General features: G+C 39.6%; 1 protein-coding gene across 4 annotated transcripts in view; it reads right to left on the bottom strand.

Moving 5' to 3' along the window:
* Positions 1–2214: 2214 nt before the first annotated feature.
* The window catches only part of ANKRD45 (ankyrin repeat domain 45), a 105426-nt gene continuing 95659 nt past the window's right edge, over positions 2215–11981 (bottom strand). For 3 of the 4 annotated variants that reach the window (XM_033915429.1, XM_033915430.1, XM_033915431.1), the window contains exons 4-6: positions 7343–7431; positions 6752–6881; positions 2645–2796 (exon numbers count right to left, since the gene is read on the bottom strand). In XM_033915429.1, coding sequence (XP_033771320.1) covers positions 2762–2796; positions 6752–6881; positions 7343–7431 — 254 coding nt within the window. In that variant the 3' untranslated portion in view covers positions 2645–2761. Of the gene's footprint in view, positions 2797–6751; positions 6882–7322; positions 7432–11981 lie in introns of all 4 variants that reach the window. The other variant, XR_004536555.1, reaches the window with a different exon arrangement.

The following is an 11981-nucleotide window of genomic DNA, read 5'->3' as shown; positions in this document are numbered from 1 at the left end:
GAGGTCACAAACATGGAGCCATGCCTGCCTTCTCATGGCAAAAGAAACTGCCAAGGTTCTAGATGTAACATCAAAGGCATCAAAGACAGATTGTATATTTTCTGGTTTCAAAGAGGTAATATATAATGTGTTGAAAAGAGTCCAGTTGATCTGATGGAAAGTATTGCTCAAATGCAGTTAGCTTTTGCAGGGGAGACTTCATATAGAAAGTCATATAAAAATTATAACTCAGAATTCTGCTTGTTAATATAGAGCTCTGGAAGATTCTGCGGCCAAGTCTATCCAAGGTTTTTCCTTCTCTACTCGGTGGATTGCTTGCATAAGTCCTGGAACTATTAGATCTTTTTAACGCTGACTCAAAAAGAAGGGACTGATGTTGTTGTTGTGATCTGTTAAATCCTGGACAAGACTGAACCCAATAGAGTGTGTTAAATTTTCTGGGAGCTACTGGAATTAATAGAGGTGACTTAGTTTTTGAACATAGCTTCCTTCATCAGGTTGTGGAATGGTAGTTTTAGACAGTTCTTTGGCCATTCTTCGTAATCTAAAGCATCCATAAGTTTAGCCCTGGGTTCAGCCTCAGATTCCATTTTGATTGGTAATACATTACCCATCTGCCTTATAAATCTGGTGAAAGACTGACTTTCTGGTGCTAATCTCCATCAAGGCGAAGGGTCTGAAGGGATGCCACAAGAGTCCCCACTGGATTTTTGGTATGAGGAAATATTATGTTCTGAGGAGTGCAGAGACAGACCAGAGTCATAATCATCAATGTCATATCTCAGGGATGAAAAATGCCTAGATGGACGTCAAGGCGATTGCTTGTGAGAAGGACATTGGGAAGTGGAATTTGGAGGATTGCATTAAGAAGTGCTGCGAGATGTTCTTCGTGTCGAGTGTCAAGTGTCAGGACCTAGAGTGCCTGGAGTGTGAAGAAGAACTTTGCTCCCTGGCTTATCCTCTAGGTGCTGATTGGTGTCGATGAGGAGTCCAAGATCTGACTTTAGAAGGCAACTGAGAGCTTTGCTTGGACTGGATTGGTAATGTAGGTGGGGGAGACAGGTACCTGCATTGGTTGCTTGTACAGCATTTCAGCCAGCTCCTTTTGTAGGATTGTTGGATCTGATCCTGTAAAGAGAGCACCAGTACCAGAGTAGTAAGTGATACCGAGGGCGCAGACTGTATCTCATGTCATGGCACTGGTGACCTCGATGTCGAGGCATGCCTCAGAGGAGACACCAGTTGAATATATGGAAATTGGGTCTCAGAGCATCGACGCTTTGAATGTGTTGATGGTGTAAATGCATGAGATGACACCGAGGTATGCCTGGAGGGAGAAGGATGCTTATGCTTCTTAGCTTTTGTGTATACTTCTCCCAACGAAAGCCATGTAGATGAGGACATCATACAAGGAGTAGATGTCGTTGGTACCAGAGCTGATGCTGAGGCCTGTGCACCAGTGTCCGAATCACCAAATATAGCTGGTGTTCCCGATGTCAAACCAAAAAGTTTATCAAAATGAAGTAGGTGAGCGTCTAAGGGACCACTTCTGTAAAGTAGAGCAGCATGTGTAAGAATCCAGCCAGTGTTGGGGACCAAGGCACTGAAGACACAAATTGTGAGGATCAGTAACAGAAATGGTCTGGCTACACCAAGTGCACCACTTGAATCTACTTGGAGCCTTCGACATGGAGGGAAACACCGCCGAAGCTAGATTGAAGGACTCAATGGTTCCTGGGAGATCAAGTAAAAATGAAGCCGAGAAAGGCTCAATGATCCCGGCCTGAGAATAGGTGGCATGGAGCCAGAAGTCCCAAAATGAAAAAAATTTGAAAAATGAAATCAAATTTAAAAGAACGAAAGAAAAAATAAAGAAAATGAAAATACTGAGGAAAAGCAGAACAGAATGGGAAAAAAAAGGGAAAATTTGATGTACTTAGAGAGACTCCAGGAAACACAGCTTCTTAGCTCTGCAGAAAACTAAGAACTGATAGTCTCATGAGCCGAAGTTGGGTGAGAAGACACTAGTGCATGCACAATACAGGTGGTCTCGAGACTGAAAATTTTTAGTGGCGGTACACTTTAACACTGTCCATGCCGAGCTCCGTGGATAATATCACTCGCATATGAAAATATGCTGCTTGTTTGTTCTAGGATAACTAGTGAACTAGTACAGACACATTTTGGCAACTGCATGCATCAGGAATGTAGGGGTTTCAGCAAACATACAAAAATGATATGAGAATCTAATCAAACAATGCATAAATATATTAACAAATTGTCATCAATAACAAAGAAAACACAATATAATATACAACTAAACACGCATAAATCCAGTGATTTATACATACATTTTCATTTATTATTCATATAAGTTTGAAATGACTAGGTTTCTCCACACCTAGTCCTTTCTTTTTGACCCAGTGATTGGTACCTTGAACTCTCAATCAGCTAAGTGGGAACTGATTCTACATGTGGATGTCTGCTCCTTAGACTGGTGCTAAGATTGCTGTAATGTGACACTAGCTGCCTCTTATAAGGAGTAGGGAATGATGGGTTACATGTTGCTAGAATGGTGAACTATGAGCTGTCAGTCAAACGCTGAAAGACGATCAATATGCAAGAAAAAAAAGACAAAATATCATTGACTGTGCAAGATGTCTGTAATGACAGGTAAGTGTAATGCAATAAAAGGGAGGATGAAATAATAGAAATTAAAAAAATAACAGATCAGATGAAATGCCTTGATTAAGAAGTCTTCTTACAATAATTTCCCACTTTTTACTCTTTCAGGATCTACAAGAGAACAAATTTTAGATACTGTTACGTAATCTGTCAGTCCAAAATTCTCACACATTCACTCTCTGCTGGCACTGTTTACAATGTTCAGGTACCTTAGCTCATATGATGTACGAATGTCCTAAAGTTCTACCTTTCTGGACCCAAATTTGGTCTTTAATATGTTCTATTACTAACTGTACTGCTGATTTGTCATTTGAAATTATTATAATGCGATCTCTCCATCCATGCTTTGATACATGTTCTTGTGAACCAAAATTGTTTGATATATTACTATCTGTTGGCATACAGCAAATTTTGCAATGTTGGAAATCTGCCTCCTCATTGAACTTTACTTTTTGGTGGAACTATGTTTGCTTATATAAAAGATATGAACAACATGCTCTTGAAAGGAGAAGATCTACCCTCTTAAGTCCTTTGCGTGATATCTGGACACCCGTTGACATCTATTTACAATCTCTTTGACTCAACAACCTCTGTATCATCATATTACCATATTTAAGGATGCTTTCACTCCTGGACTAATATGTTATTTTATGCCGCTCTTCTGTACCCTGTTTTTGTTGAATGATGTATTTTCTTCCTTTTCTTTATTATTCAAATAAACAAATTGAACTTTAAAAAAAAACAAACCTGATACTGCTGACCACCAGGGTGTCATTTGAACATTTATACCTTGCATCAGGTTTATTGTGAACTGACCAATAAAGTCATGACATTACCAATAGCCTCTGGGTCAAATCCCTCCCCCTGCTTAGGGCTTTGTTTATTTCTCCATGCATAGTTTGAGGGTTCATCCTACAGTGGCATTTACTGGAAGCAAAACAAGCTAATGTTATCTTCCCCCACAAGGGCACCTCTAACTGATAGTGCTGAAGTTGACACAGTAGAAAAAGAAATGTACAATTTATTCTCTCCAACCCTTATGTAGTCCCTGTCAATCCCTCCTGACCAAGTTTCAGATTTAATAGTACTTCATATATCACCTATCAATTGTTTTTCTTGAAGGTCTGACCAGATAGTATGCCAAGCAGGTTAAGGGATTATTGCTGGGTATGAAGGCTGGAGAAGCATATCTTCCAGAATGCAGGCCCAGAGATACTCAATGGCCAGCAGGTGCTGCCACACAATAGTGTTAACCCTCTTCTCTCCCTGGGGCCGAATGCATCAGCTCAATGGTACAACCAGGACTAATCATTCTCAACTGTCATTTGGTTAGAACTAGGACTGCACTTGAGCTTCTGGAATGGAAGGAGACATAGGGGTGGCCCTCCCAGCAATACTCTTTGAGGTGGTCCAATCTTGGAAGCCCACTCAGTCCCTAAAATGAAAAGGCACTCCAAAATGGTATTCAAGAATATTTTATAAACATCTCCACATGCTAAAAACATTTGCAGAAAATTGTTAAAAACTGTTCTCATAGAGACAAATTCTGCTCACTAATACTATACGAGGGGGTGCTGAAAAGTTCTCAGTCCAACCAACTTCTTAAATTTTGAATGTTATTTTGCCACTGTAATTGAAAAGAGTGTTATTTTATCTTGCTGTGCCAATTTGCAGAATCATAATGCTAAGTGTTTTGACATTGTTTTGGATTATTAAATGAATCATGTCGAGAAAAAGTGTGGAACTCTGAGCCATCTTAAAGTTCCTATTCCTGCAAAAGAAAACTCCAAAGGAAATCCATGAATGTATGATGCAAACATTGAGTGACAAATGCCCATCATACTCCACAGTAATGTGCAAACTTTCAATGTGGAGATTTCAAGACTGAAGATGCAGCAAGATCTGGGAGGCCTCAATTGGTGTCAACTCCTGAAATTGTTGATCATGTCCATGACCTGATTTTGGCAGATTGGCACATATTGACTAAAACAATTGCTGAGACACTACAGATATCCAGGGAACATATTGGGTGTATAACTCACGAGCAACTGGGTAAGCAGAAGCTGTCAGCCAAGTAGGTGCCCAAATGTTTGAATGCTGATGAGAAATAGCATTGAGTAGACACTTCCAAGTTGATTTTGCAGCATTTTCAGCAAGCTGGTGCCAACTTTTTGTAATGACTAGTTACTGTTGATGAAATATGGATACACCACAATGATTCTGAGATAAAACAACAGTCCATTCAATGGCGACACTAAGGTTCTCCAAGGCCAAGAAAATTCAAGACCCCAAAGTCAGCAGGAAAGGTCACAGCTACAGCGTTTTGGGATTAGTAAGGTGTTGTGATGACTGACTGTCTTTCAAGGGGCTAAACAGTTAATACACAATACTTCTGTAACTTTGCAGTGCTGGAAGCACTGAAAGAAAATAGGAGAGGGAAGTTGCGGAAAGGCATTCTCTTTTTGAACAGTGCACCTGTTCAAAAGGCTGGCAAAATGGTGGATGTTTTGATGCAGTTGGGTTTTCAGTGCATGAACCATTCACCCCACTCACTAGTGCTGCCTGATACATGGAAAAAATTTTGATTCAATTTGGCCCATTGAATCGATTTTTCAATCGATTTGGTTTTCCTGCCCAATTGGGCGTTGGTTTTTTTTTTTTTTGTTTGTTTGTTTTTTCAAACATCCTGGCAGGTTTATTTTGTAGCCTTTCAACACACACCCTTTTCTCTCTCCAACCCCACGCCAATGCTAGGTCCTAGCTCAAGCTCACTAACACTAGCTCTGGCAGGATACACATTTTAAATCTGACATATTGTAATCACAAAATAGAAAATAAAATTATTTTTTCTACCTTCTGCTGTCATATCCAACATTTGTTCTTTACCCATTTGTTCTTTACCATCTCTCTCTTTCTCCCTGCTTTGTGCTCTAGGTCAAATCTCTCTATTCTCCTCCATGCAGCAACTTTCCCTTCCTCCCCTCCATTATGATGTGTAACATTTTTCTCTTCCCATGCACCATCTCTTCCTGCCCTCCACCCTATGTCCAACATTTCTCCCTCTCTTTTCTCCATGCATGTCTCCCTCCCCTCCACCATATGCAGGATTTCTCCCTCTCATCCCTTTCTACTTCTTCGCTCCCTTCCTCTCCTCCACCTCAACAATTCTTTCTCTCTCCCCCATGTGCAGCATCTTTCCTCTCCTCATCTCCCTGAGCAGCATCTTTTCTCCCCTCCCACCCTCCTGTGTAGCAGCTTTCAATCCCTCCCACCCCCCTGTGCAGTAATTTTCCATCTCTCCCTCCCATCCCCCTGTACAGCAGTACCCCACTGTGAGACCCAACATACCTTTGAAGCCTCCAAAAGCAACAGCTGTGGTGGCGGTGGATGGTCAGCAGCAGCGTTGATCTGAACAGGCTACTTAGGGCTTGCCTCGCTAGGGTTTCCTTCTGCTGTGCCATCAGTGACGCAGCAGAGGGAAAGCCCCAGCAGGGCAGGCCACAGAGCAGCCCAACCAGAGCGATGCTGCTGCTGCTTTAGGAGGCTTAAGAAGTATGTGAGGTCTCACCAGGGGGGGTTGGGGAGTGTTGGTCACTGAATCGGTGAGTCCGATTGTCTCACACAATGAATTGATTTGAATCGATTCACCGAAGTGAATCGATGAATCGGGCAACACTACTACTCAGCAGATATTGTTCCATCTGACTATTTTCTGTTTCCAAACTTTAAAAAGAGTTTGAAAGTGTGACAATTTTCGAGTCATTTGGAGGTGATTGCAGCAGTGGAGCAGTATTCCAGTGACCAGACATCAGAGTATTTTTTGGAAAGGTTACATAAACTTTAGACACAATGTGCCAAGTGTGAATATGTGGAACAACTTGTAATTTTTTTGGCTGCATGTCATTCCCTTCTTGGTTGGGCTGAGAACTTTTCAGCACCCCTCGTATTCCGAGTGATGGACAGATTGATGCTGGAAGAGAAATTAGTAATGTTAAACCTAGCATCCCACTCAGAGCTATGAATGAAAAAGTGTGGACTAAGTCTCTCAGAATCAGTATATACTCACGTAGCTTGGTGAGAGTGGGAAGCACAGCGCCTTCCAGCTGTTGCTTCTGATCCATCAGGTCCTGCTTGGTGGGGTTCTTGACATTTGTCAGCCACTCACTTTTGGCTTTACATGCACTGAGACACCTGACCTGAAGAAAAAGCAGGGAAAGCCAAAATGACTCCTACGGAAGATTCACCTTCCTATCATCGCTTTTATCAGTCATATTTCAGCAAAATCAAAAGCAACCCATGTACTAAACCAAATTCAAAGCTATATACTATGATATGATGAAATTATAATAAGGACCTAGGAAATCCTGCTAATTGGATCAACAAATTGTATTAATATGCTACAACGCACTATTTAGAAAACAAAAGAAACTCTATTCACAAAAGAAACTATTCACAAAACAATGGAAGTACTAAGACAAGTATCCAATAATTATTTTCCCTTGCTCGGTGCTCTAATGCTCCGCTGTCTTTAGACAGATATCTATCCTGTGTCAGAAAGGCATTTCAAATAGGTAAAAGCTAATTAACAATTTGTTTACTTCCATAAAAAATACAAAAAGGCCTAGAAGTTTCTCTACCTCTGGTTTTGTCCTATTACCTTCTCTTCTTTGTTAATCTTTCCCTTCTCTTGCTCTGTCACAGCAGAATGAACGGAACTAATATACATCTGCAGGGAAAGCTTAGCTTCTGTAAGGTAAAAATAAACAAATAGAATATGCATAAATTAATCATTTTGGCAAATAATTTTATGTTATTTTGGCTGATCTAGTATTAAGCACACTGGCCAATTTCCACTAATGCAAAGTCAAGATATGGAGGTAATTATCCTTTGAAAATTCACAAGATATTTGGGTACAAAAGTGCCCACATATATTGTCCTTAATTTATATTTTGAAAAACTACATTCCTGTAATTGAAAATTGAATTATTTATGCAAAGTACTGTATACTTACTTGACTCAAGTCCACCTCTTGCAATGTCTGTATTTTGGATCAACTAAAAACAGTGTAGGGCATTTTCTATACCACTAAAACTGTACAAACAGAACTAAGCAGTTTAAAGTCTACAAACAAAGGCGTCCTTTTATTAAGACACGCTAATTGATTTAGAACGCTCTAAAGATTAGTATGCGCTAAATGTTATATTCTATGGGTGCCTTAGCATTTAGAACGTGCTAAATCGGTTAGCGTGCCTTAATAAAAGGACCCCAAAATGAGGAAAGGAACTCCTATTGTAGAAAGTACAGATAAATATCATAGGCAGCAGAATGCTTTTTTGTTTGGGGGGGACCCAAAAGCTCCGCCCCAGATCCTACCCCATAATAGTGCTAATTGCAGTGCCATTTTTTTCCATTCATTCTTCATACACGCACAATAAAATCTTATTAACAATACATAACGGTGACCACAAAAATTAAACTACATAAAGCACACTGTATACAGAGAAAATTTTAATTAACATTTATATTCTGCTTTTTTCAGAGATCAAGGCAGATGACTTTAAAATATGCAATGTCACCTCACTAACTGCTACAGAAAACTCCCCTTCAGTGCCAAACAAGTACATCAAGAAGTAATACAAAGCCCTGAAAGATAACGTGACCATTTATTTTTTTTCATCAAAACAGGACATCTATTCATTTTCAGTCCCCCCAATCCTGCCCTAGCCCCACCCCCAATCCTGCCCTAGCCCCACTCCCAATCCCGCCCCCAATATCTTCCATTTCATTATTTTTTTATCACTTGCTGTTTCCTTGTGCCTTCACTCACTGTTTGCCTTTGGCTTCTTTAACTTTAATCCTTATTTTTGTACTTTGCTGAGCGTCTCTATAAATTTTTATTGTAAGTGCCTTATTTAAGTCTGTTCTTGCTCTTTTAGCTGTTGTTATATACTGTGTTCATGTTTGATTTTGCCATTGTTTTATTTTGCTCTCTCCCCAGGCTTTCCCTTTGGAGACTGCCGATGCAAAGCGGCGGCACCGGCGATTCCGCCCCTGCTTTTATCATTGTTAGCTCTCCTTTAAATCTAGCCCCACCTGCAGTACGCGCGCACAAGGAGCAGATTCTGCTCTTTATTAATGTGCTCCTTTGTGCCCTCTTGGCCCTCCCACACTAGATCATGTTACTCTCTTATCTGATTAAACTTTTTTCTCTTTCCTCTCTCTCTCAACTTCTACCAGGATAAGCTCCCAAATTCCAGTCTTTTGGGGACACCAGCCCCTCCCTCGGCCCTCCTTCACAAACATAGTACGTCCAAGATACCTATTTCCCATCTCTTTTATCTTACCCTGTTTCACCTCCTTTCAAACTCCAATCTCTTTCACTGGTATCAAACTTGGACTTTTAAATATTCGCTCTATCAAGAGCAAACATCACCTGGTATATGATCTTATCTTACAACATAATTTAAATATTCTCTGTCTTTCCAAACTCTGGTTATCAGAAGGGAAGATGCCTATTTACATCAAGCCTGTCCAATTAACTTTCTTTTCAAACCTTTCTACTGGTCTCACAAAACTGGAGGAGGCATTCCTGTCATCTATCACTCTTCCCTTGCTCTTAGTACCACATTTACTGAGATTCTCCAATTTTCTCTTTATAACCCCCACCCTCTTAATTTTCAACTTCTTTATTTACCTCCCCCAGTTACCAAAGATCACTTAATATCTCTTCAATCTATCATTTTAGACTTTTGTATCTCCCATGAGTATCCAATTATCTTAGGAGATTTTAATATCCATTTTGATGTCACTAATAATCCAACCACTTCTGACATTCTTTCCTTTACCTCTGATATTTCACTAACTCCCCTCATACATAACTCTACACACGTAGCTGGTCACACCATTGATATCTTTGTCCCAAACTCTTTATACAGGATTTAAAAATCTTCAAATCCGTCCACTCCCTTGGACCGACTATTCTTTAATTAGTCTAAATCTTCCCCAAAATCCACGCATACCTCTACCCAATTCATACACCTATAATACTCGTGATTACAATAACATTACTACCAATACCATTAATACTCATCTGGAACTTCATATAAAAGAATTTTCCAATCTTACGAACAGTCCATAACCTGGTACAGCAAAACACAACAAATGCTAGATTATTTGGCCCCCATTCATGACCACACTAAATCCTTTTCCTCAATTAAAAAACCATGGTATAACCAGGAACTTTCTTTTATTTGCCGTCAGCTACGCTCTTGTGAAAGACTCTGGAGACGCAAGTGCTCCCTATCCACACTTAAAAAATACAAACAAGGGGGAGCCATTTGCCTTTGCTGTTCGAGGACGCAGGCGGAGACCCTGACATCGCCCCGAGTAGCCCGTAGCATTACCACTTTCGGTCAGGCATTTTGGAAGACGGACCCCTGACGTCACCGGGTCCGTCTTCCCTGCCTCAGATTTTACTTTAAATACCAGCTGCTGCCGAGCCCCTTGGAGCAACGTGAAGCTGTGGAGCAGGAATCCAGGTCGTATAAAGTATAATTTAATTTTGCCACTATGGGTAAAAGGAAAGTCAAGCCAAAGAGTTCTACACCTCCTGTTTTAGGTCCTATGGACAGACATTTGACTTTTTCTATAGAAACTCCAGCACAAACTGTACTTGATTTGAACTCTCCCATATCCAGAGCATCGTTGAGTCCCCTCGAAAGGACACTCCCTCTTCATCCAATATCTGGTGTTAGTGGGAATATAACTCCCACTATTTCTACTGGTTCTGTGGTGCCATCTACTCAGATAAATAAATTGGCTTTTACTGAGATACCTAAACCACTTGATTTTACAGGTGTAGTAGATGAGCAACCACAGGCAGTGGAAAACCAAGATATTACCCTTAAAGATTTGTGGTTAGGGATTTCTAGAGTTGAAGGGTTTCTCAGAGAATCAATGAAACAAACGTTGGATTACTCACATTCTGTGGTTCAAAAATTAGAGAATGTGGATTCTAATTTAAGTTGTTTGGAAAAGAGATTAGAAATAATTGAAAATCAAAGTAGTACACTGCAAGCTGTCTCAATATCTGCAATTAAGGATTCAACGTTGTTACATTCTAAAATTGAAATGTTAGAAAATATGCATAGGGGGAGGAATTTGCGTTTGGTTAATTTCCCAGTGACACATTTGTTGTCTTCAGAAATATTGTTAAGGAAATATTTCAAAGAAATACTGGGAATACCTAATGCGGATACCTTCCCAATAAGCAATTGCTATTACACTCCTCAGAAGAAAAAGAAAACTGACCAAGGGGTGGACCAACTGGTAACAGATGAAATAAATTTGACAGAATTTTTGGAAGATATTCAAGATGTTATCCAGAGTAGGTCCACCATGGTCATAACATGTATAAATGAGACAGATAAAATGTTAATAATGAAACTCTACTTTAAAAATAGACTAACCAAGTTTTGTGGAGATTTGGTTAGTGTTTTCCCTGATGTATCAAGAGCTACTCAATTAAGAAGAAAATAATTTTTGAAATTAAGAACTAGAGTATTAGCTCTTGAGGCATCTTTTTATTTGAAATTTCCTTGTAAATGTCTTGTCAAAGTACAAGACATTGAATATGTTTTTTGGGACCCTATTCAACTCCAGCAATTTGTGTTAGCTCGTGAACAGAAGTGAGATCCTTTTTATTATTTCCTTTTATTATAATGATTCATTGTTTTGAGAAAATTGGTAGGAATGCCAGAGTCCTATATAGTAGGGAATGATTAGGATTCATTTGAATTCAACCCATTTCTTTGTTTTCCTTAAAATTATGTTATAAGATGCAAATGTATCTCCCCAATATTGTGGGCTTTAAAAGGATTGTTTGGTATAGTAGAAGTGTTGTAATTATGTATAAGAAACCTTTATCTTTGATATCATTTGATATTGTAAAAATATTAAACTTATAAAAAAAAAAAATAAAATACAAACAAGCAGCTACCTTTTATAAGAAATCATTACAGGCAACCAAGAAAAAAATACTATGCTAACCGTACTGCAAAAAACTACTGCAAAAAACTCCTCAGCACTATATTCCATTGTTCGCTCGCTCTCCCCTTACGTTAGAAGACCCAGCCCTACCTCAAACCAGTGGCGTACCTAGCATATGTGACACCCGGGGCCCATCATTTTTTGACACCCCCCATATATATGAAAAATATGATTTTTAGTAACAATCCACATATCGCACAAGAGTGTACCTATGAAAAGGCAGCATCTTAAACACTGCAGTGAGCAC

Source organism: Geotrypetes seraphini, chromosome 12, assembly GCF_902459505.1.
Source record: "Geotrypetes seraphini chromosome 12, aGeoSer1.1, whole genome shotgun sequence".
NCBI lineage: Eukaryota > Metazoa > Chordata > Amphibia > Gymnophiona > Dermophiidae > Geotrypetes > Geotrypetes seraphini.
The sequence above is the reverse complement of the archived record's forward strand: the minus strand, read 5'-3'. Positions and strand labels throughout refer to the sequence as shown.